The sequence below is a fragment of the Miniopterus schreibersii genome (assembly GCF_964146895.1).
Source record: "Miniopterus schreibersii genome assembly, chromosome: 19".
NCBI lineage: Eukaryota > Metazoa > Chordata > Mammalia > Chiroptera > Miniopteridae > Miniopterus > Miniopterus schreibersii.
The window spans coordinates 7219007-7243792 of NC_138119.1; the positions used below are offsets into that span (position 1 = coordinate 7219007).

The following is a 24786-nucleotide window of genomic DNA, read 5'->3' on the forward strand; positions in this document are numbered from 1 at the left end:
GGGTTTCAAAGACAAGTGGCCAACTTAAAAAAAAACAAAACAAAAAACCTGGATAAATGACAAATGAAAAAGTCATTCTTTGTGTGTCTAAATATTTGCCTTAAGACATAAATTATGTAAACAGCAAACACTTTTACTTCGTTACTTAGCACTAGAAAAAGGCTTCTGGGGGAGTTTGTGGAAGAACCAAATCAGGTAGATCACATCAGGGAGGAGCAGCCCATAGCAAATACTCTTCCACGAGCATCTTTTCACTTCTCAGTGCTTCCTAAGGCTGCCACTGAACAAAGCATAGGCTTTGAAGCCATACATTAAGGACACCTGAAAACCATACACCACCTTGATGAACTGCCTTCAGATCCCTGCTCCCGCTAAGGATCTTGGGCAACTTGTCAACCTAACAAGCCTGCTTTCTTACACGTACTATGCAGATTGTCTTAATTTCCCACGCAAGGCTGTGAGGACTGAGATACCCTCATGTTAAGTGTCTAGCCCACCAAAGTTACTCAAAAAACACCAGTTCCTTTCTTTTCCTTTACTCCTCAGAACCAAAGATTACCAGTGCTTCGGAGAGGTCCCTCAGCTGAAGAGATCACAGAGTTCAGTGAAAACAGATGAGGGAAAAACCCACTGCGTTGTCCATACATCAAGGACACCTGAAAACTCTATACACCACCTTGATGAACACGGCATGCATGCACTTAAAAAACATCAACACCAGCAGAATAAAAACTTAAGAGTGTCCTCATAAGTAGATATAAACCAGTTTAAGCAGCAGGAGACATAACTGCCTGAAATGCCAACCGTGGTTTTTCTCCTTCCCCAAAACTAGTTGTATTTCAGTATGGATGGGATTTTCTCCAGATACCATGACTTTTTCTAAAATATTAGTGACAGAGGACATAGACGGGGGGATTAAATACGTTAAAAACAAGTTCCAAGTAGCTTAGGATTCACATGTGCTATTCACTTTATCATGAAACATCAGTAAAGGACAAATCAGACTTTGTTTATTAAAAAAATACTTTACAGGAAAAAAAAAACCTCTATGCATTCCATTGTCCTATTTTACAAAGAAATAGCTTAACAATTTAACACACTTAGACAGCTACAAAAAAGCACTGTGCTAAAAGATTATTCACACAAATTTAGATTTAAGACTATTCATTTAAAAACTTTTTAAAACACTTGTTAATGTCAATAAACAAACTAAGGCCACAAAACGCAAATAGTCCGCCAGGCAAATTATACATTTCATCTATATGCAAAGACCTCTTAGATAAATTAAAGCCACAGGAAAAAAAAGTCTTAGCTGCCAATCAAAATGGAGTTTAGTCACAAAAAAACACTATTACATGAAAATTTACAACATGTGATAGAAGTAGTACATAAGTATTTCTTTAGAGAGAATTGAAAAGTGCTATCTTAAGAGACAGTGGTCTCAACTACATGCACAAGTGGATCCTAAAAAATTTATGAAGAAAATGGAAGGCCATAATATTTATGGAGAGATACTTGCTTTTAAAGCAACAAACTTTCAGCATGAGGATAGGTCCCTTATATGCTAAAGCAAAACAACTCTTGTACATTTCCTCTAACTTACTGCATGACCAATAAATACAGCTACCACCTGTTTTTTTAAAAAATAAAAATAAAACTTAGCAGAAATATGAACCTCTGGCATGTACTAGTGGAAAGGTTCTTTTTTAAACACCTGCAGCAATGACAAAACAGATTTCTTAGAAAGACACAAACTCAATTATCCTGAAGGTATAAACACAAATTTTTCCTGGCAAATACAGATGAAAATATTATGGGCTAACATTAATGATCCAGAATATATTCACTAAGGGCTTTCTTGAATTTTGGAGTCGTTCCTAAATTTCATTCTAGACAATATTTATAGAGGGAAAGGCAAGAAGCAAAAGTTTCTCCAGTCATTACGTGTGAACTTTATGCCTCTTAAGACCGATTCGAGATGATGCAAGACACCTTTCCTAAGGTTTATTAAAGAATTTTATTTAATAAGCTCCTTTTTCTACTACAGGAGCTTGTAATATCAGTCATCTGATAGTCCAACTGTCTCTAAGGGGAAAGGGCACCTTTCAAAAGTCTTTAAAAATAATGAAGTGCCAGTGAAACAAATTGTTAAGTGCTGACTAAGCAAATTAATAAACATACAATTAAGCCTAGGAATTCCTTCTTAAAGAGTTAAAACTTTGAAGGGGAAAACTCATATGTAGGTTATTATTATTGCTTTATGAATTTGGGATACCTCTTTGAATCCTAGCATATCTTGGTATAATTATAGAATGACTTCTGGGGCAGGGGGAAGACTTTTGTCCTTATTAGTGAATACCATAAAATCATTCTAGTTACTAAGTTAGAAATATTCACATATTGGGTCCTTTCCATAAGCACATTTAAAAATATGTGCTCCACAAAATACTAAAACTTATAACCACATTCTGCAAGTAATCTCAAAGAGTTGGCACAACGGATAAGTTACCAAAAAGGAAGATCAGCTTAAATTTCAGTTACAACTTCACTGCCATCAATACTTCACAAATCAGAAGACGCCAGTTTGCTCCATGCCTCACTCCACCAAACCAAATAATGATTTCAGAAAGTTGCAATCATTTGTATCACTAAACTAGGATACAGCTTTGAAAGCAGTAAGAAACTCAAAACGTGGGCTTTTATATTCCTCAGTCTTTAAAGCATGCTATTAAAATCTAATACTCACTCACATAGGACATTCAGGTTCCAGATACATTACTAGCTAAATGTTTCTCTCTCCATCCTATTGCAATTCTAACATACAATGAATTTATTATTAGTACATGATTTTAAACATTTTTATACTCTTTTAATGTGTTTATATGGGAGGTGAGGGTTTATTCGAGGAAAACGGGGATTTGCTTTTGATTGTAGGTCTTTGCAGATCCGCTGGTTCCTGAGTGATTAAACACAGTGCTGGCTGTCAGGAGACAGTCTCATTGTTTATTAGCAATGACCAGCTTAGATGACAGATGGCATCTGCTGGATGGCAAGTGGGAGATGGGGAAATCGGATCTTGGAAGACAAGAAAAATCAAAATAAAAAAGTTTTTGCTTTAGCAACCTTGTTCTTCATGATTATTTTAAAAAACAAATGTTGCCTGAGAAGAATTTTACTTTGCACAGCCTAGTAAAGCTCTATGAAATTCTTCTGGACAGAAAAACAAAAACAAGAAAGAACCCAAACCCACATACTTTGTGATTAACCCCTCCCTCATAACAAAAACACCCTTAAAGGCAGGTCCCTTAAAAACTAGTCTTGATAAACTAGAATTTACCCTAGAATTTATACCCAAGATTTAAAAACACCCCTGCAATAATCACATGACTTTTCATACCATTCTAATTACCTTATTTACAGAGATAACTAAAACCAACATCACTTCCAATTCATAAATGGTTTACATCAAAATGTTTCTCTATTTGTCTTTACCCTTTTTAACAGAGAATACATACATATACATATATATAAGGAATAATACAGATTCTAACTAATCACTGCAGTATTTGCTGATGGTTACTTTTCTATCGGTTTACACAGTGACCTCTATACTTTGCTAATATGCATTTAACTACACAACAATATTGCACAAAGTAATATTTATATAAGATTTAACCTATTTCAGAATATTTTAGAGAAAATTCGTATTTGATATTTCATAAGATGCAGCTAAGTTTTCTTGGTGACAGACATAATAGAGCAGCATCTTTTTTGCCTATGTTAATGTAAATATTCCAAATCTCACCCTCCAGGAAAGAAATCTCCAAATTGCACTATAACCAGGTAGATATAAGAACCTGGCCTTAGGTGTGGGGAGTACTCTTCCTTTTATAAACAAAAGGCCTACAGTATTATTAACCAAGAGAAAATAGAATGTGTATCACACACATTAACATTCTAAAATAACAGAAAGACTACACTATATGAGCAGTGCCTGTTTGAAAAAAACACAAATTTAAATACTCAGGCACTAAGCACTGGGCCACCTGAAACTTAGGATGAAGTCTAGTGCCATATCCTTTATTGGAAAGTAGCAACACAGAGTCATAGTAAATCAGCTCCAGTATTCACCAGTTAAAACTGTGAATTGAAATGTCTCCACAGTAGATCTTTATCACAAAGAGGTTGGTGCCAGGTGACAAAAAGTTTTTCCTAAATTTCATGCACAAAATATGGCAGCCTCATCACAAAGATTGAGCTCATTCTCTAAGTTTGATACTCCTGAGCAGCTTAGGAGCAAAAGCATCCACACTAAGTGTGAGGATGCCAGGAAGTGGAACAATAGAGTATCAAGTCGACATCTCTTTTACCCAAAATATCTTCCATAATTACCGTGTATTCTAGAAAGATTAATGAACCATGGGTAATGAATGACCAAGGACTATTCATCTTTAGGTATTTTTAATTGAAATATCCGCTGGGCTTTAAATAACAGACACAAAGAAGACAGTTTGGATCAGAAAGTGCTGTGCTTTCTCTTTTGTTAAGAAACCAGAGAGTCACTGAATTTTCCTTAAAACTACCTGTTCTTAGGGTTGGAACTAAATAACTTACTTGCCTTTGAGTGAGATGCAGGAACTCCTTCCTGCAACCGAAGCCATTTTTACTGTAGAAATGGAATCTGCCATAAAGACAGAGTACTAAACCATAAACCTGATCTTCTTTATCATAAAAACAGCAAATATGGCAAGAGACAAGATCAAATTAAGGGAAGTGAATAATTTACCAAAAAAGAATCTGTTATTCCAGAGTCATTTTGATTTGAAGAAGAGATTGAATTATTACCTCACACCTTAAAACAGAAAGTAGCAGCAGACCCACTATTACATACTGTACTAACGGGATAAGATACAACTCTTAACTTTGCATAATCTGTGTAAAAAAGATATGCTTGACATTTGTGGAATGTCATTTCTCTTTATAGAATTATAGGCAAGATTTCTCCAATAAAACTTAACTTAAGCCAGTTATAAAACTATAACTTCACATCAAAATTTAAAAAAGTTAAAAAATGTGTTTGAATATGTACATATCACACAGGAGTGCTTGGATGTTCCTGTAGCTTGTGTTGCTGCTCAGAGTCCAGTCTACTTTCCACCTTTAAAACCGGAACAGGCTGTGTCGTCTGGTCTTGCTGCAGATTAAGTTCTGACGGAGGTGGGACAGACGATGAAGCAGCTGTGAAGAGCTGCATCTCTGAGCATGTTTCTTCAGGTTCAGTTTTTACCCTCACACACTGGGACTCGACTTCTAGCTCTCGCTTTCCACTTAAGTCACGGTCCACGTTAGAACTGCTCTCTGTGTTCTGAGTGGCTTCCGCAACAGGGTGGTACTGTTTAAGCCGTATATGCCAGGCCAGGCTGCACACTGCTGACACGGTCTTGAACTGATGAATGACATTTCTGGGGATGAAGTAAATGTCATTGTCGCACAGCTGAATCCTGGCATAACGAATGCCTTCCCGCCGCATTTGGTTTAGTTTAGCTTCATCCACCCACTGCACACACTGAAGAGAAGAAAAAGGTTGCATAAGACTTTAAAATAAATACCTATGTTAGTCAGATAAAATCATATAATTAGCATAGGAAACCAGGAGGGCCAGATTAAAGCTAAGCAATACTAAATGATATACAGCTTTGAAATGTCCTGTAATGCTTGACAAACATTTTCCCTTATATTTTACTCTCTCTCTAGCAACAAAGGACAGGTTCAAGTCAGATGGGCCTAGGGAACCATTTAAATAAATATTCCTAAGTGCAGCTAAATATCAGTATGCTTTGCCACACAGAAGAGCAACATCTATCGGCTCCTCATCTCTCATCCTCTTGCAGGTGAGGGCACCCGGTGCGACGGGGTTAACGGCTGAGACTGCTCAGGCCAGAACCGAGATGCCTGGGCCTCCGTCCATCCCAGGCCCACCTGGCATCCCAAAGAGGAGAGGATTCTCAAGCACTCGGAGTGGGAAGCTGGGTGTTAATGATTTTCAACACACTCCACACACAGCCTTAACTAGTAACAAAATTAAATTCACCATCCCATATATCCAACTATAAGATAAAATGCAAAGTAAAATGGGTAAAGGTACTTATTTCCTATCTCACTCAAAGGGCAATAAAAAAGCAGGAGTTGTTACCTGGGAAACTGGAGGTTCGTGAAGGTCTAACTGAAGTCTCTGTACAACATCAGTAAAATCCTCAGCATGAAAACAAATCACATCTTTGGTTATGCGAGGCTGGTCACTCCTAAAATGAACAAAATTAAGTTTTAGAGACAACTGTCTCATAATGGAAAAGGAGGACAGCTTTCAGTTTTCCTGTTTCTGGAAATGCTGCTACTAGCACAGAATAGAGAGCTATAGCTCCCAAGGACAACACATACATTTGCTCCTGTAATCAACTTGAAAAGCTGTTTTAAAATAAGACAAGTAGGTTAGTTGTTACAAAACTAAAACAACAGTGATAAAAAAGTTTTATTCTGAACTAGTTGCATTTGCAATCCTCTTACCACTCTGTCCCACCATCTCAATGCCACCCTATAATGTCATTGTCAGCCACACAAATTATCAAACCCCTTCCAGTTTACAAAGTAGACAAGGGGGGAAAGCTGAATAATCTTTAACTTGAAATACTCAGATCAAACTCTACAATAATATTGACAGTCCTGACATAAATATGAAAAACAAAGTAAAAAAAAGTTCTAAAATGGGCTGAATTCTATGTTCTGAGCTTTGTTAAAACTGTGCCCCAAATGAATGTAAAAGGGTGCAGCCATTATAAAAAAAATGGTATGTGGCTCCTACGAAAATTAAAAATAGAATTACTGTATGATCCAGCAATTCCACTTCTGGGTATACCCAAAAGATGGGAAACAAGGACACAAGACATTTGTTCATAGCAGCCAAAAGGTGGAAGCAACCCAGGTACCCACTGATGGCTGAATGGATAAACCGAATGTGACATATACATATAATGCACTACTCTTCAGCCTTTAAAAGGAAGGAAATTGACACCTGATACAATATGGGTGATCCTTGAGGATATTATGCTAAGTAAAATAAGCAACAGAAAACTACTGTGTGATTCCACTGATATGAGACATTTAAAGTAGTCAAATTCACAGAAACAAAGTAGAATGATGGTTGTTAGCAGTAGCTAGAGGAGAGGAGAAAAGGGAGTTACTGTTTGTGGGTATAGTTTCTGTTCTGCAAGTTGAAAAAGTTCTGGAGATCTGTTTCACAACAATGTAAGTATACTTCACACTACTGATCTGTACACTTTCAATTTTGTTATGTCCAGTCAATTTTTAAAAACTTGGTCCCCAACCTTTCAAATTAAGAGTCTACATTTTCTTATATATTAACTAACCTTAGAGTTGAATTCCATTAACTTACCATTCACCAAACTGTACAGCTTTCAAAACCCCAACAGCAGCCGTGCTCTGCCAGTCAAACCCCTGACCTACATGATCAGCATGAGCTCTTGTCCTGTCTTCAAAGAGGACTTCCCGGGGTTCACTGGTCCGAGGTAGGTACTGGAGATTTTTAATTTCATTCATTGATCTGGAGTTGATAGGGTTATGAAGTAAAGAGGAGAAAAAAGTATTAATAGTAAAAAGGCAAAAAAGTCAGCTCAGATAACAAATTTCAAATAAGAGGAGGGCTGAGGGAAATCAATGATTTTGATCATTAGCATTAAACACACTCTACTGTAATGGTTAATGTGATTACCTTCCTCTCTCAGTATGTCATAATATAGAAACTGTATCTTGGCTTAAATACAGTGTTTGAATATATAAAATTTAGATGTCTAGCAACAGAAAATAAAATTCAAAGTTCAAGCCCTAGCCGGTTTAGCTCAGGGTTAGAGCATTGGCCCGCAGACTCAAGGGTCCTGGGTTTGATTCCGGCCAAGGGCATGTACCTCAGTTGCAGGCTCCATCCCTGGTCCTGGCTGGGGCAAGTGTGGGAGGCAACTAATGGATGAGTCTCTCTCACATCGATGTTTCTCTTTCTCTCCCCGCCCCCCCTTCCACTCTCTCTGAAAAGCAATGGGAAAAAATATCCTCAGGTGAAGATTACCAAAAAAAAAAAGTCATCACTGTGATGACTGTGTAATGAGTAGACTGGACTGAAGGACTGACCATTAGAAGATTTATTTAAGATAGCTCTTCAAATAATCTAGAGGTTCAAACTGTGTTCAGGTCTCAATCATTTTTATAAACAATCGACTAAAAAAAGTGTTTTTGCCTTTTGAGAAGAATAATTATTTACCGTCGTCTTTTGAAGGGTGACTTTGGCATATCTGCTGTAGGGATCATCTGCTCTCCTGGCCTTACCCACATGATAGGCCCATCGTCACTCTGGGACCGACACTGGAGTCGGAGGCTAGAAAGTGTACCCCAGGGCAAAGTCATCTAGAAGTCAGAAGAATGAGTCACATTAAAAAAAAATTTTTAGATTATTTATAAGGTAACCATCCCACCCAAAAGAAAACTCTAGGAAGTTTATTTTGTGTATGCATACAAAGAAATAAATGTATTAGATAGTAACTTATATATACAAAAGAAAACCAAGTTAAATATTTTATAGCCATAATTTTCTAAACAAAACATTTCTATTCAAAACACAGGGTAAAATTTTGTATTAACAGCAAGGTTAGCTTAATACTTTTTAATGAAAAGTATCTACTTAAGTAATTATCAGAACTTCAATAATATGAATTAACACTCACTTTCAGAAATGGTGACTCTTCTAACATATCAAGGAACTCTGGGAAATAATCACCAACTTCTTCATCTACTGCTCCAACAAGACTTATCTGCCGCATAGGACCTGCTCGGTAGGTGCCACAGCAGTATGTCCTGTTGACCTGAGATAAAACGAAAGAGGGGGAGAAAGGACTGAAGGTATACTATAACATAATTGACGAGTCAGAATAGGCCATTGTTTCCAATGTTGCTATTTCTTCTATATATTAAGAACTCAATGGTCAGTACCTTGGACAAAGTCAACAGTTACAGAAAAGCATCCACGCACACTGACAAAAACATTGATATATGTTCCACAACCGAAATTTCAAGGTGCAAGTTAGTCTATGGTCACAACATCTCAAGGAAATATTGAAGACATTAAGATATACTTAAATTTCTCTGAAAATAATAATTTTTGAACTCCGTAAACACTTCAAAGTGACCTTTATTATGGAAAATCAGTAAATAAACAATAAAATTGGCAGAGCACACCATGGTCAAACTAATCCTCCATATTCAGATTTTACTCCCTACCTTGAAAGCCTTCACATCAGGCCAGATAGCAGCTGGCTGTTATCCAACCCAATCTTCCATTACTTCCATATAAGATCCTCCACCCTAGGCAGGCTCATCTTTTTCTCTAGCCTACTGATGGCAAAGTTATTTCTACCTGCAATGATTTTTCTCTTGAACCTGCCCTATTTGGAATGTCCTATTTGCTGTCAAACTGTATGTTATCTTTCAAAGATCAGTTCAAGGCTTCTGTTCTTCTGGAAGCTTTCCTGATCATCCTTCATGATTTTTCCCTTTCCTGAAGTCTGATGTTACCTGCAAACACATAAACATTTTCTCTACATCAACTCTCTAGTAAATTTAGGGCATATTCTATACAAATTTGTAGCCTGAAGAATCCTAGCATTCAAATGGAATCTACAAGTTAATATATTATTATTATATTGATATAATAATATCAGTATAATCTGATATTATTCTTTCAGTCATTTCATGATGTTCTTAAACTCCTAACTCCAATTCAGTCATACCTTTATAAGGTGGGTCCCTATTAAACATTCAAAACAAAATCAATTGCTACTGTTTTAAATACCACCTATTTTGCCTCAATAGAAAGCATAAATGACCATCTAGTATTTCTTACACAATTCTGTACTATTAGTTCTTTAGCAGCATTTTCTGAATCAACCCAGTATTTTTTTCCACAATTTAACATCACTGCCACACATACACATACGCACAGAAAAAGGGTCTTAGATTTTGTTCTCAAATAGCAGAGATTTATTTTTTAAGTCCTTATAAATCTTTCCCCCAAGATCCCCTTAGGTGATCGCTAAGCAGCAACAGCCCAGGCCAGAATTACCTGGCATATATTTTACACGAGTTACCTTCCATTCGTTTATCTGATCATCAAGCTATAAAAAGCCAGGGGAGGCAGACTGAGAAAGAGGATGGTCATGGGATACAGGGATAAGGAAGGGGAAGTAAAAGAGCTTTTCTAAGCATGTATCTAACCTTTCTCAGCCAGGCACCCTAAAAGGATTAAAGCAGATTTAACTTTCGATACCTGTTCTAAAAAATGTATGCTTTCATGCGCAACAAGAAACATCAGTCTCCCCCCAAATACCTCCCCCATTCCCAATTATCGGAAGTTCCTTTACCTAAAAAAGGCTTTCAAATTATACATGATGGCCTCTTATTAGAGAAAATTCTAAAAACTTATCACAATTTAAAGCTCACATAACTCAAGACCAATCCTGAAGCACACTGCCTGTGGTAATTGGCAATTTACTTGGTCTGCTAGCTTTGAGATTATGCAACTCTTAACGCATTATTAATTTGAAGGAATTCACATTACTTTAGATTTTGCACACAAAGTGAGACTGAATTAATATTTTTATATGACAATACTCCAGGTTTCCTAACTTAAAACCACTTAATGCAATAGCACTGAACTTGAAGACAACTTAAAATGCAAATACCTAGGATAAATAATATGTGACATAAAGTATCCTTTCCTATTTGGAAAGAAAAAGTAAGTAAACCTGAAAGGGGGAAATTGTTAAATATATGTTTGCTAAGGCTAGAAATGAAGTAACCAACTATTAAACTATGGTTTAAAAAAAAAGTAGTGGTAGTAGTAAAGCTGATTAGTGTGTCCATCACATGAGTAAAAATTTTTAATAAATGCTAATGTTTGTGCTGCATTTAAATCATTAATGGCACAGCTTAGAAGATGGACAGCATTTATTACCAGAAATCCCACAGGTACCAACTATGTGGCACTGATGCCAAACAAGCAAACTATGAATTATCCCCTAGTGTCTGACCTACTGTTTTTGTTTTTAGTAACAGAACTTGCTGGGCATACAGCTGAACTAGGCTTCTTGGCAGCTGAGTGTGGCCTGTGACTAGGTTCTGGCCAATGAGATGTTAGCACAAGTTATAAATACAATTTCCAGAGCATGTCTTAATAAGTAAGCAGACTGCTCTCCACTTCCTCTTTCTCTCTTTGGAGGGCCAGGTTCAACCATGCATATGACAACACCAAAGGGAATGGCAGAAGGAAAGCAGAATCCTGGGTGACCTCACGGAACACCTTTGGACTTATTACTCAAAAAACTTTTATTTTGTTTTGGCCACTGTCTGTGAGATCTCTTTGTTATAGTGGATTAGCCTGTATCTTGTATCTTGCATACTTGGAGCTGAGGGAGGCAATCCTCTGTGTTGCACAGATAACATCGAGATTATTATCTCCTGCTCTGGACTGAAAAGAAAGTCTATAACTAGAGCACTCCCAAAAGAGAACTTGAAAACCAAACAAACTGGAGAAACAGTAAAGAAATTAAAAGTATTTAACTTGAAAAGATTAAAGTGAGGACACAATTTTCAAATATTTGGAGGTTTAGCACAGAAGAGTAGACTTAAATAACTTTAAATAAAGAATAGAAGTGCCCAGCCGGGCGTGACTCAGCAGTTGAGCGTCGACCCAGGATCCAGGCCATAGGGGTTCAATTCCCAGTCAGGGCACATGCCCGGGTTGCGGGCTCGATCCCCAGTCCGGGGCGTGCAGGAGGCAACCGATCAATGACTCTCTCATTATTGATGTTTCTCTCTCTCTCCCGCTCCCTTCCTCTCTCTGAAATCGATAAAGATATATAGATTTTTTTTAAAAAGAATAGAAGCTATAGGAACGCTTCTATCATTCACTAATAAAAGTTTACTGTAATTATATGTCATACACTGTCCTAAACACAGATACAGCAAACTAGACCCATTCTTGGCCCCTGGAAGCTTACAGTCTAGAAGGGAGAGGCAGACGCTAATCTAAACAAATACTTAAATTATAAACTGTGGCAAGTTTTCAGAATGGAGGGCATAAGCCGCTAAGAAAGGGAACATGGGATCGTGATCTAGGGGACAGGGTGTTTCTCAAAGTAACACTGAGCTAAAATCTGCAGACCAAGTTTCAAGGAAACAAAATCCCTTTCACCCTTTCCAGGGTCTAAAATAAATAAATAAATAAATAAATAAATAAATAAATAAATAAATAAATAAATAAAGAAAGAAAGAAAGAAAGAAAGAAAGAAAGAAAGAAAGAAAGAAAGAAAGATGAGCCTGAGGAAATGAGCTGTAGCTGGATTATGGAAAGCCTTAAAGACACACTGAGAATTTTGGGGAATCATTAAACGAACTAAAGTCAGAAAAGGAAAGTTATAAGATTGGCCTTTATTTTGGGGGGGGGGGGGGAGAGGGGCTTGGTCTTTCTTGTTTGGTTTGGTTTCATTTTCTTAGAGGGGCACTGAAAGAGAAGAGACCAGTTAATAGGTTTCTGTAATATTCTAAATAAGAAACAACAGACTAAGCTAACAGCAGTGGCTGGATTGAAAAATAGATTTAAATCCAGGAGATAAAACTGTCAGGACTTGGAGAAGACTACATGTGATAGAAAAGAGAAAGGAATGTCAAGGACGTCTTCCAGGTTCCAGGTTTGCAACCAGATGGAGAAACCAAAGCAATCTGCATAATGATACATGCAATATATTACTCATAAAGTATTAAATCACATGCCTTTAGTAAAATCTGAAGGCAAAGTGGGGAGGACTATGACATCAAGGGGGGAAATACCTCTAAGAAAATAGTAGCCAGCTTTGCATGCATTCAAAAAATTTAATATATTTATAATATCTATAAAAGTTTAAACAATTATATGTGAATACTATATATATTGCTGTCAATAGGTATATAGTCCTTTAGATTAGAACAAGTTGTCCTGTATCAATTACTGAGAGTTAAGTTCAATTGTGCTCTTAATACATACACCTCCCTTTTTTTAACTCCACCTGAGGATATGTTTATGTATTGATTTTAAAGAGAGAGGAAGGGAGAGGGGGAGAGAAACATCGACGTGACAGAGAAACATCAATCGACTGCCTCCTGCACACCCCCTACTAGGGGTCGAGCCCACAGCCCAGGCATGTGCCCTGACTGGGAATCCAACCTGCAACCTCTCGGTGTACGGGTCGATGCTCAACCAAGCCACACCAACTAATCTACACACACCTTTTAGTAAGTCATTTAAAAACTTAGAAGACAGCAGCTTTATTCATAATTTCCAAAACCTGAAAGTAACTAAGATGTCCTTCAGTAAGTAAATGAATAAACTGTGATACATTCATATATTGGAATATTATTCAGTGATCAAAAGAAATGAGCTATCAAGCCATGGAAAGACAGAGAAACCTTAAAATGTATTTATTAAGTGAAAGATGCCAATTTGAAAAGGCTACATACTACAGGGTGGGGTAAAGTAAGTTTACAGTTGTTCGTATGGAATATAATAAATAAATAATACAAGAATAAACTGTTTCACTTACAACTATAAACCTACTTTTGACATTCTTGAAAAAGACAAAACTATGAAAACAGTAAAAAGGTCAGCAGTTGGCAGGGATTGGGGGGGAGGATGAACAGGCAGAGCACAGAGGATTTTCAGGGCAGTGAAAATACTCTGTATGCTACCATGATGGATACAAGTCAAAGCCCACAGAATGCACACCACCAAGAGTGAATTCTAGTGTGAACTATGGACTTTGGGTGATTATAATGTGTCAGTACAGGCTCATCAATTGTAATAAATGTACCACTCGGGTAGGAGATGTGGATAATGGGGAAGGCTATGTATAGGTGGGGGCTGGGAGTATGTGGGAAAGCTCTGTACCTTCCCATCAATTTTGCTATGAGCCTAAAATTGCTCTAAAAAATAAATTATTAAAATCAAAACTTAACACTAAGCTAGAAATACACTATATAGGAAACCCTGCGTGTGGAGGTGGGGGGAATAATTATTGCACAGAACTCACTTTCATGAAGAAACCTATTTAAGCTGATTATTTAAAAACCAGAAAGGAAAAAGCTAGCCAGCAATCGTCCTAACTTTGTGACCTGCGAAGAGAAAAGCATTCCTAGTTTGACACATACAGTAAAAAATATGAGTCCAAAGTGAGATTATAAACTATACTTAGAATGACAGAAAAAAAGAACCAAACATACCATTTTTATGCTGTTTTTTATTTTATAAGCCTTCTTAAAATGTTTATTTTTCCTTTTATATAACACACGGATGTGTAGTCCCTTAAGAGTTTCTCAGTTACCACCAAGCTACAAAGCACCCTACTAGTTCTACTCTTAATTAGTCCACCAATTCACTATAAAATGTGAATGATATTAATCAAACATGGGAAGCACCTATAAGCCCATTTTAGGCCTTCCCACAACACACGATAAATGCAAGAAATAACATTTGTTGATTTTCTCTGGAAGAGTACATAGTACCATGTTATAGTAATAAAAGTAGCATTTATAAGAACTTCTAAATAAAGTTAAAGAGCTACTTAAAATACACACATTTGCCAGGTAAAGAGAAAAAACCCTACTACAGTAGACACACTCTTTAATTCCCTCTCTCCCTAGCACATACATATACACACCCTATTCTCCATATATACCCTTCAATTACGCAGTTGCTATACAGTGAAATTAATCTCAGATGCTGATATTTAAAATAACTCCCCATTTAACTTCACTATATTTTTAGTGTTTTTGTTGCTTGTTTGCAACATATGTACAGAATTTAAGACCTACGGCCTTCCTGATTCGTGGACCAGCAACATCAGCAGCATCTGGGAGCTTGTTAGAAATTTAGATTATAAAGCCCCAACACAGACTTACAAAATCAAAAAATCTGCATTTTATGTGCATATTAAAATATGCTAAACCCTCACCTATAGGATTTAATACCATTCAAAGTCAGGAAAAAACAATTCCTCTTTGAGGAACAGCCATTCTTTAACCTTGGAAAAGGTCACAACCAGAATGTGATCTCCCTCACCTATAAAACAAAGGTTTGAAATGGTCCCCACCTACTCTAAAATCCTGTTAGTCCATAAAATGACTAGAAGTATATTTGAATTGTTAATCAGTTTATCAGCTGCCATAGGATTTTTATAAGGAGGGGAGCCAAGTATTACATACTTATTATAGAATACTTCAAGTTTTAAAACCACTAAAAAAGTTTCCTAGTGCCAATAATTGCATGACATAATACTTAAGGAAAAAAATCATAAATTATATTATTCCTAAAAATATATATATATTTATGTATTTTAGAGAGAAATACATTTCTAATTTTTCTCCATTAACTGACCAAAAGATTCCACAAACACTTAAATGTTTTGGTCAAAACTGTTATTTAGCCAATGACTATTTAAAACTAATTAGACCTGATAAATCCTACAGAATTATAAAAATACCATACTGTAGTCCTTTAGATTAAGAACTCACACTTTACAAAGTTGTCCTTGCATCAACAGCTGAGAGTGAAGTCATCAAATTTGAGGATCAGCTTGGGGCTTCAATTGATATTTATGAACTTACCCCCTTTGGCGTCAGAATATTTAAGTTTTATAAAGTACTTAAAGAAAAAAAATCACCTATATGTGCATCCTAGCTTTGTGACTACAATAGTTTAAAAATATAAAAATAATATAAGCTACAGGTTTTCTTGCATAGAATTACATTTTACTTCCTCCAGCTAATGGCGATGAGTTTACAGTAGTGTTTCTCAAACTAATGTGCATGTGAATTACCTGAGCATCTTGTTAAAATGCAGATTATGATTCAGAAGATGTGGTTAGGGGTCTGAGAGTGCATTTCTAGCAAGCTCCCTATTGATGCCAAATTCATACACAGAGCACACTTTAAGCAGCAAGCTTCTTTAAAAAAATTATAATTCACCATATTAAGATGGCTATGGTTTGCAAAGCACTGGTCTTGATAATATTTCCAATTCAATTCCCAACTGAGCAACCTAACACTCTCCCATCCTTCTCTTACTTGCTCTCTTATGTGGGTATGATACTTAATCACTCCATCATTCATAAAAGCCAGAAAACTTGTCATCTGAACTTCCTTCTACCTCTCTGCCTTTTCTTCTCTCTTCTCCTGTTCCTTATTTTTACACATGGGTGCATCATAGGATTCAGTTCTCCACTTTATCTCTTTTACATTCTAACACTGTCCCTGCATCACCTATATGCCAATGGATTCAACTTCTGCATCTCCAGCCTAGACACGTCTCCCAATCTTAAATCCACATACTTAACTACCTAATAGACATGCCTAACCATAGTCTTCACAGGTACCTCCAACACAAAAGATCTCAACAGAACTCCTCAACACCTTCCACCCCCAAGCCAGCTTTCTCAACCCTATGTTGACTTTGTGACCAGCACCATCAGCCCGTTGGCAAAATCATACCTTAAGGCCCTATCCTTGCCCCTCACCAAGCACAAATAATCCCATCTTCTACTCATTTCTCAAGTTTCATTCCTTCCTCTCTAGCATCAACATCAATTTCGACACAAATCATTTCTGTCTGTTACCATAGTAACCTAACCAATCTTGCTTCCAATCTCATCCTCCACACTACTGTGTAATCTTTGCAAACATAACTTGATAACATGCCTCTATTAAAATTCACCAATGATTCCTCATTACGTTTAAGAAAAAGTACTATTTTTTTTTTTTCTTCAGCATGTCATGTAAAGCTCTTCCCGCTCTTGATTTTGTCTATCTCTCTGGTCTCAACTCTCAACATCCCTTAAGTCAGCATGTATTCTTGCCATTATGTGTATCAAGCTATTTGCAGCTCCCTGAAAATGCTACATTCTTTAATGTCCGTGTTTGCAAAGGTATTATTCTTTTAATGCCCTTATTAAGCTGAGTACTAATCTTTCAAGACTCGACTCAAACATTCCATGCTTTAAAATGCCTTTTCTAATCACCTGAGTCTGAGTAAGGCAGCATCACAAATGATGCTCCCTCTCGCAACTGATTTCCCCATGTAGACCTCTACGCTATTACTTGTCAAACTGTTACAATCGCTGGTTTATTCATCTCTTCCACTGGACTGAGCTCATCGATCAGTCCTTTTAAGAACAGAACGTGTAGTGCATGGTAGGTTCTTAATAAATGTTTGCTGAACAAACTATCTCGAAATATACTCATGAATAATTATTATGTCTACATATTTAAATTATAACTTCCAATAATTGCGTCTCTAAGGTAATAAAAAATTTACATCACTTTATTTTTGGCTTAACAGAACTTGATAAGACTTCACAAAACACAGAAGTCCAAAATACCTAAGTTATTCACTTAATTCCCAATAATCCTAAGGCATTTGTTAAAAATATTAGAATAGCCTTCCAAATATTGTCTTAAACAGAGATATTTTAATTTCACTCACTATAGTATTGGACAAATAAAAGCACTAGTCACTTCTCCAACAACCAAAGGAAGGAAGGAAGGAGTATGGTAAAATGATGCACATCTTGTTCAAGTGGCCTAGTTGGCACCCTGACTTCTACATACTAGTTACATGACCTTGGATAACAATAAACATCTCCAAGCCTCAATTTCTCTGATGCAAAACACAGATAAAACTCTTTACCTACCACCACAAGAGCTGTGCTTAAAATATTCAGATGAATGTGAAAGCATTTCTACAAACCACGAAGTGCTAAATAAATCTGAACTACTGTGTTAGCTTCCATTCCAACGTCTGCCAACGATTCCACAGATGCAAATTTAAAGTTTCTTAGGCTATACCAACCTCCACAACCATCTCATACTTCTCTCCAGTGACTCAAAATTCGTAAATAAAATGAAGTTCCAGGATCACCAAAGCATGAGACTTAGTAGTTCTCACTATTCTCATGGGGCTGAAGTGTTTACTGATATCTAATTCTAAAACAGCCTGATATGTTCTTAAAAAGTGGTTGTTTTATAAATACTGAAGGAAATCTCAAGGTAAGTTGTTGGCACAGTCACTGAAATCTCAGCTCCATTAGAAAGTTAACTAGAGGACAAAAATCAGCAGGGAATGTGCGGCGCTGGCCCTCGGCAGCCTGGTCCACCACAGGCCAACGCGGGAGCCAGGAAGCCACCGTCACAAAACCAGGACTCCCCCACACGTTTCTGCACTACCTCTCAAATATGCTTGCTGCCTACCAATCAGAGGGGAAAATTTACTGCATCTTTCTAAACTAAAAAAATGATAAGAGCATATTAATTCTGCTCTCAACAATATCTTTCTTCGTTAAATAGGGACTTATGGGGACTATGGACAATATTAGGAGAACTATTTTCAGTCCCTTCTGCAATATTGATAAAAATAGGATCCCTTAAACTCCAAGGGGCTACACTCCTTTGGGGAAAAAAAGGAAAAAGAAAAAACAAAATCTACTACAAAAGTCAGCACTTCGGTACCTGATTGTGGTAACAAGGCCAAAATCCAAGGCGAAGCCCTTTATTGCACATCGTGTTCCAACATCTTGGGCAGCCCCATCTTGCGACCTCTCCAGATTGGCTGCTCCTGCTCTCTCTACTGCAGAGAGAACTTCAATTAGAGAAATTCTGAAGCTCATAAATCTAAACTGGATACTCCCCTCACTGGAGGCAAGGATGGTAAGAATCACTAAAAGGATTCAAGTTAGAGGAGATTTCATATGGAAGTGGCTTGAAACCACATAATGCAGAGAGCCGAGAGTCTTATGGGGCAAGAATCTATTTACCTAAAAATCTTTAAAAAAAAAGAATGGCAGCAAATTATTAACCTGAAATAAACAGGTTATATAACCATAAATTTCTAAGAGTATAACATTCTCCAGGAAACTTGTGTAGAATTTGTTATCTATAACATAAACTTATAGCTGACCATTCTTGTTCGTAATCTTTATAAGAAAAGCAAGAAAAAACCCTAGGAAATATTATCAACTTCATTGAAAAAAAAAGTTGGGTTTAAAACCACTGGTTAGGAAGGAGAGGTTTCCCTGCTGACTTAAGCCTAGCTGCCCAAGCAAGGCTTCAGGAAATGTCTTCAACTACCAGAGTGCACAGGCAGGAGCAGCAGCTATGGCGGTCTTCCTAGCGACACGTAAAGGAGGTCTGTTTATGGGCTAGACTGCCAACAAGTTACTGAAAGAAAAACAAGAGCAAAAACCTGGCAAATAAATAGGCCAATGCCTTCATGTGTTTTAATATGACACAAAAAGTTAAGTTGACTAAAATTACCTTGAGGCTACCAGATCTAATCACACCATCCACACTAACATTACCTGATCTGTGGAAGAATGAATTCGTTTTCAAGCTGGATTTCCATGAAGATGTGTAATCGTGTATTACAGGTATAAAGCATTTCTTAGACCAAGCAAATAATATGCCACATCCCAAACAACTTCAGCAATGAGGACTTTTCAATTAATGAAATAAACAATTTGAACCACGTTCATCACCATGAGTTTTTATCAAAGTGTGCTGGCATATGCGATGCAACAGAATGGGGACACTGCCGCTGAGATGCTGTGACTGTACTTACTAAGTAATTTCACAATGATTTCACCTTACCTGAGTGTGAAAATTTGAAATGGTGGTTGTTTCGATATCTTTCTTGCCCAGAATTTCCATTTTCACTGGAGTGTTGGGGAAATTAAAAGCAAAATAGTCCAAGAAGTCCGGGAGATAAGCAGCCGCTCCATGCACTATTGCTAAAGCATAGTAAGCAGCATTTTTCTCATTTTCACTGAATGTCAAAGCAAGAAACTCCTCAGAAAATCTCTCCATCTCCATTGGAGACAAAAATGAGAGTTCATCCATGTAAGCATGAAGGATGAGAGCACCCCCATTGGACTGGTGTTCCTCATGAATAAAGTTGCTAAATTTAGTACCTGTTTTTAAGAAATTTCTACGAATAGAATGCTCCTGGTGGGTCACAAAAGGTGTTTGCACTCCTTGGGGTACCCGATATTCTTGCATGCCCAAGTTTAATCGGCACAGCTGTTCATCTTTCAGATACCTGAAGGACTCCTTATTAACTCCTGAAGTGCTGTTCACTTGTCCTTGGGTGAGGATTTCCTTACTGATGCGCGTCAGGCCAGCACAAACAGTCTGTACTTCCTTATTGTACATTTTAAGGCGTCTTCCTCGCATGTCTTCTCGGTGTTTCTTTTTCTTTTTCTTCTTTATTTTCTTCAAGACAAAATCATCAGCTCTCTGGGTTTTACCATTTTCATCTGGTGTTTCTGGCCACAATAATTAAAAAGAAGTTAGTTGCCAGGTCTAGTGTCAACATACAAACTTCTAAGGTGCTTGATCTCAAATTAAATAGCCTATTCTCAGTTTCTATGAATTTGCCAATACAGCTTACATGTTTATAAAATGAGTAACACAGAAATCTTAAAATACAATAATATTCTGGGTTGAAGGTTACGCTAGGGCAGATAATGCAAAGGTCAGCATATAATTTTAATATGACCTGCAATCAAAAAACTAGAGGAAATACAGACATAATTGATTTCACATACGCCATACAGTATGGTGACCAATGTAAAACCTACATTGAAGCCTGTCGTCTTTTGCTGTCAGTCTACACATGATGATGACACATAGAGGTGAGTCAAGCAAAGGCAAATTAAGCTGTAAGACAGCATTTCACCTACCAAGTTGACAAAAAAGATATTTTTTCTGGCATTCTCATATTACTGGAAGTATATGCTGGTACAACTTTCCTGAAGGGCAACTTGGTACCCTCCAAAATTATTAGGTACCAAAAGCCTTGAAAATATAATTCCCAGACCCAAAAATTCCACTTCCAAGTAAAAATTACCTAAGAAAATAACTTTAGATACATAAAAACATCCATGACAGTGTTATTTAGGGAATCCCCTAAATGTCTATTAATAGGATATTGATTAAACTCTGGTACTTGCATATGATAAAATACTACCCAACCATTATAAATCATATTATAGATGAAAAGAACTGACAAATTACAAGATTACAAAATGTTTACATTGTCACTGTTCTAGAAAGCCATCTCTTAGTAACTCTTCTCCACTCAATTTGGACACTACTCCTACAATGTGTTTCCTTATTACCGTACTTCCCATCACAGCACTTACCACATTCAGTGCTATTATTTAATTTTCCACCTTTCCTCTAAACTGTAAGCAATCTAAAGTCAGATATACATTTCTTCCCTGAGCATCTAACACATGTATAATTTTATCCTATTTTTACAATATTAGACATTCCTTTATTCAAACATTTATTTAGTACCTACTATATACCAAAGACACTTCTGGGCACTAGGAATGCAGTATTAACTAAGAAAGACACGATCCCTACTCTCTTGGACCTTACAATCTAGCTGTACAAGAAAAAGAAAGTTATCAGTAGGTTACTAGATGCTGGGGAAGCTCTCTTGGGAGGTGACATTTAGACTGAGTCCTAAATAATGAGATAACACAAGCATGTTTTTGAGAGGAAAGTATTCCAGGGAGAAGCAAAGTACCTAAAGAGAGAAAAATTCTGACTTATCTATACATATTTCGTATACATACAACACAGAAAAATACCTGAGAAATATATACCAAAGTGTTAATAGTTAATAATCCTATCTAGGCTGCTAGGATTATAAATGTCTAGCTTTCTTCTTTTTTGCTTATCTGTATTTTCTAATTTTCTACAAAAACATATCATAACTAAAAAACTTATTATTAATTTTAAGGGATTGTCATGGATTGACAAACCCAAAATAGAATGGCATCTTTTATTTACTAGTCGGAAAATATACCTAGCAAGAAGTCTTTAGGATTAAATATCAGGTATAGTACTGACCAACCTTCAAGCATGGTGTGGTATTTACTGTATAGAATTTCCCCATCCAATAATAGTATTTCTGGCATGACAACGAATTCAGTGTTAAGACAGATAATCCTATTACTACACCTGGGAAGAACAAGTTCAATAAATTTCACAGTAAAAACTTTACTTGGTATATAATATGATAGTTGCAGTACTCTATACAAAATCATTCTAATCACCAGATATTACAGGTTATAAAATCTTCTAAAGAAAATATTTTAAAGTGCAAATCAAAGAATTTAAAGTGACAGATACCAAATGATTTTCATTCTATTTAACACTTGCGTTTAAACAAAAAGAAAACCATTTGCAAACATCATATGCAATTAAACTGAGATCACTTAACAAAATATACATGTCATCAGATTATTTAAATTGGCAAGAGAAAAAGCAATCTTGTGTTCTACATACAACTAAATCTTTGAGAATTCATTAAAACACTTAGTAACAGTCATTTGTATTTCTTACCAAATAAAATTAATTGAAATAGTTTTCCCATATATCAAGTCAGTAATTTAGGCAATTCTCCCAAGCAACTAAACGTTAATGCCATTAAAAGGAAGGTTAAACCAATTTTTAAAAAATCATCTAATTACCCTCTGGCTAAATGTTTTAGCAATTTCACAGAAGAAAAAAAATCTCTGAATAGATCCTGTTATTTCAAGCTTCAGAGGAGGTATTTGTATGCAGAAGATAAATTGTGACCTAGATCTGCCACTGAAATTAACACCAAAGAGCTGCCTTGATTGTAACACATTTTCTATATTACTATCAGATTACCAATGGTATTTCTTTTTCTTTTTGTTAATCCTAACTCGAGGATATTTTTTTCATTGATTTTTAGAGACAGTGGAAGTGAGTGAGGAGGGAGGAGGGAAAGGGGGAGAGGGAGAGAGAAGGGGGTGAGACAGACACATTGACTGGTTACACTCCACTCCATTCTCCCTCTGCCTTCTCTATCGCCTCCTCTCTGCAACACTCCCATTGGATGATCACTAAAATGATCTAATTATAATTAATGGACTTGAAGTGCCTTAGAAGAAATTCCAATAAAGGAAGCATTACTTCATTCAACAAATATTTTACCGAGTGCCCACTACATAATTCTGCACGATCACAAAGATGGCATTATGCTATACAAAAATTTTCATGGCCTTAAAGGCTTTTTTTGCCTGTCTCTGGGTAAGGAAAGGTATCAGTCCCTGAAGCTGTTGCTCTGATAAATGAGACTGTTTACTTCAGTTCTCTGTATAATCCCAAAGTAATTCCTAACTCTTATCACCAAAACAATCAACTGTTTCTGATTAAAAATTCCTGCCAATTTAGCTTTTTGACATCATAGAAAATTTCATTTAGTAGACTGACTTAGAGACACTCCCTGTGATAGCAGTTTGGGCAGCTGGTCAAAGACGAAAAAATTTGAGAAAGGAAGGCTGACTCACAGGGAATACGTAAAAGTAACCCTGTCATTTAATGTCATTGGAGAAGGGAGCTACAGGAATCGACTTACTCCTTTTCCATTTTTAAAAACTATTACTAAAATAGTAAATTTAACCAAGAATGATTTTTAAAAAAGCATTACTTCCTTTTATGGGTTTTGTGAAGGAAGTTTGTTCTATGCTTTTAATGAACAGTTAAAAGGGAGAGGGGAAAAAATTAAGATTTCAAAGGACCCGGGTAAGATTTCAAAAGACTCAGGTTAAGACTCAAGCCTGTTGCTTACAAAAAACAAAAATATTTTACATCTCTTAATATTTAATATTTTCTAGATTCAGTTCTATCACTTTCTAACTAGAAAATTTTAAGCATGTGACTTTACCTCTTCAAAAATCACTTTATGTACCATTTTACAGATAAAGCAAGTTTACCTTAGCATTTACAGATTAAACTATTTATGAGCAACTCTAAATGTCTGGGATCCGAAATTTGTGGTGAAGCTAAACATGAGTTTGGATTGAGTACCGCTGGGCTGGTGTGCAGGAACAAGTCTCTTAGCCGAATGAGCTGCCTCAGGAGTTGGCAAACTTTTTCTATAAAAAGCCAGATATTAAGCTTTGCAGGCCACATGATGTGTGTCAACTACTCTACTCTGCTGCTGTAGTGCAAAAACTGCCGTAGACAATGCATCTGAATGAATGGAGTGGTGTTCCAATAAAACTTTATTTCTGGACACTGAATCTGAATTTCATATGATTTTTCACATGTCATGGCTTTGTTTTCTGTTTTTTTTCAACCATTTAAAATATAAAAAATATAAAAAACATTCTTAGCTCACAGTTCATACAAAAATAGGCAGTGGAACTGATTTTTGAAAAAGGTGCAAAAGAAATTCAAAAAGGAACCTCAACCTAAACCTCACACCTTATACAAAATTAACTCCAATGGATCGCAGATTCAAATGTAAAGTATATATCTATTAAAAGATAAAATAAAAATAGCAACAATACCAGATACTGGCAAGAATGTAGAGGAAGTAGATCTCTCATGCATTGCTGGTGGGACTGTAAAATGGTACAGACTGTCTAGAAAATAGTTTGTCAATGTCTTTAAAAAACAAAACACTGAACATACACTTAGCATATGACCTAGCAATTGCATTCCCAGAAAAATGAAAATTACATCCACACAAAAATCTGAACATGTATGTTTACAGAAGCTTTATTCATAATAGCTAAACTGGAAACCAAACTATCCTTTAAG

The 24786-nt window shown here is 36.4% G+C and overlaps 1 protein-coding gene across 1 annotated transcript in view; it reads right to left on the minus strand.

Moving 5' to 3' along the window:
• Positions 1–988: 988 nt before the first annotated feature.
• Positions 989–24786, minus strand: part of RSBN1 (round spermatid basic protein 1) — a 28984-nt gene continuing 5186 nt past the window's right edge. The window contains exons 2-7 of the mRNA XM_081121716.1: positions 19789–20462; positions 8790–8927; positions 8330–8472; positions 7451–7618; positions 6194–6302; positions 989–5566 (exon numbers count right to left, since the gene is read on the minus strand). Coding sequence (XP_080977842.1) covers positions 5093–5566; positions 6194–6302; positions 7451–7618; positions 8330–8472; positions 8790–8927; positions 19789–20462 — 1706 coding nt within the window. The 3' untranslated portion in view covers positions 989–5092. The remainder of the gene's footprint in view (positions 5567–6193; positions 6303–7450; positions 7619–8329; positions 8473–8789; positions 8928–19788; positions 20463–24786) is intronic.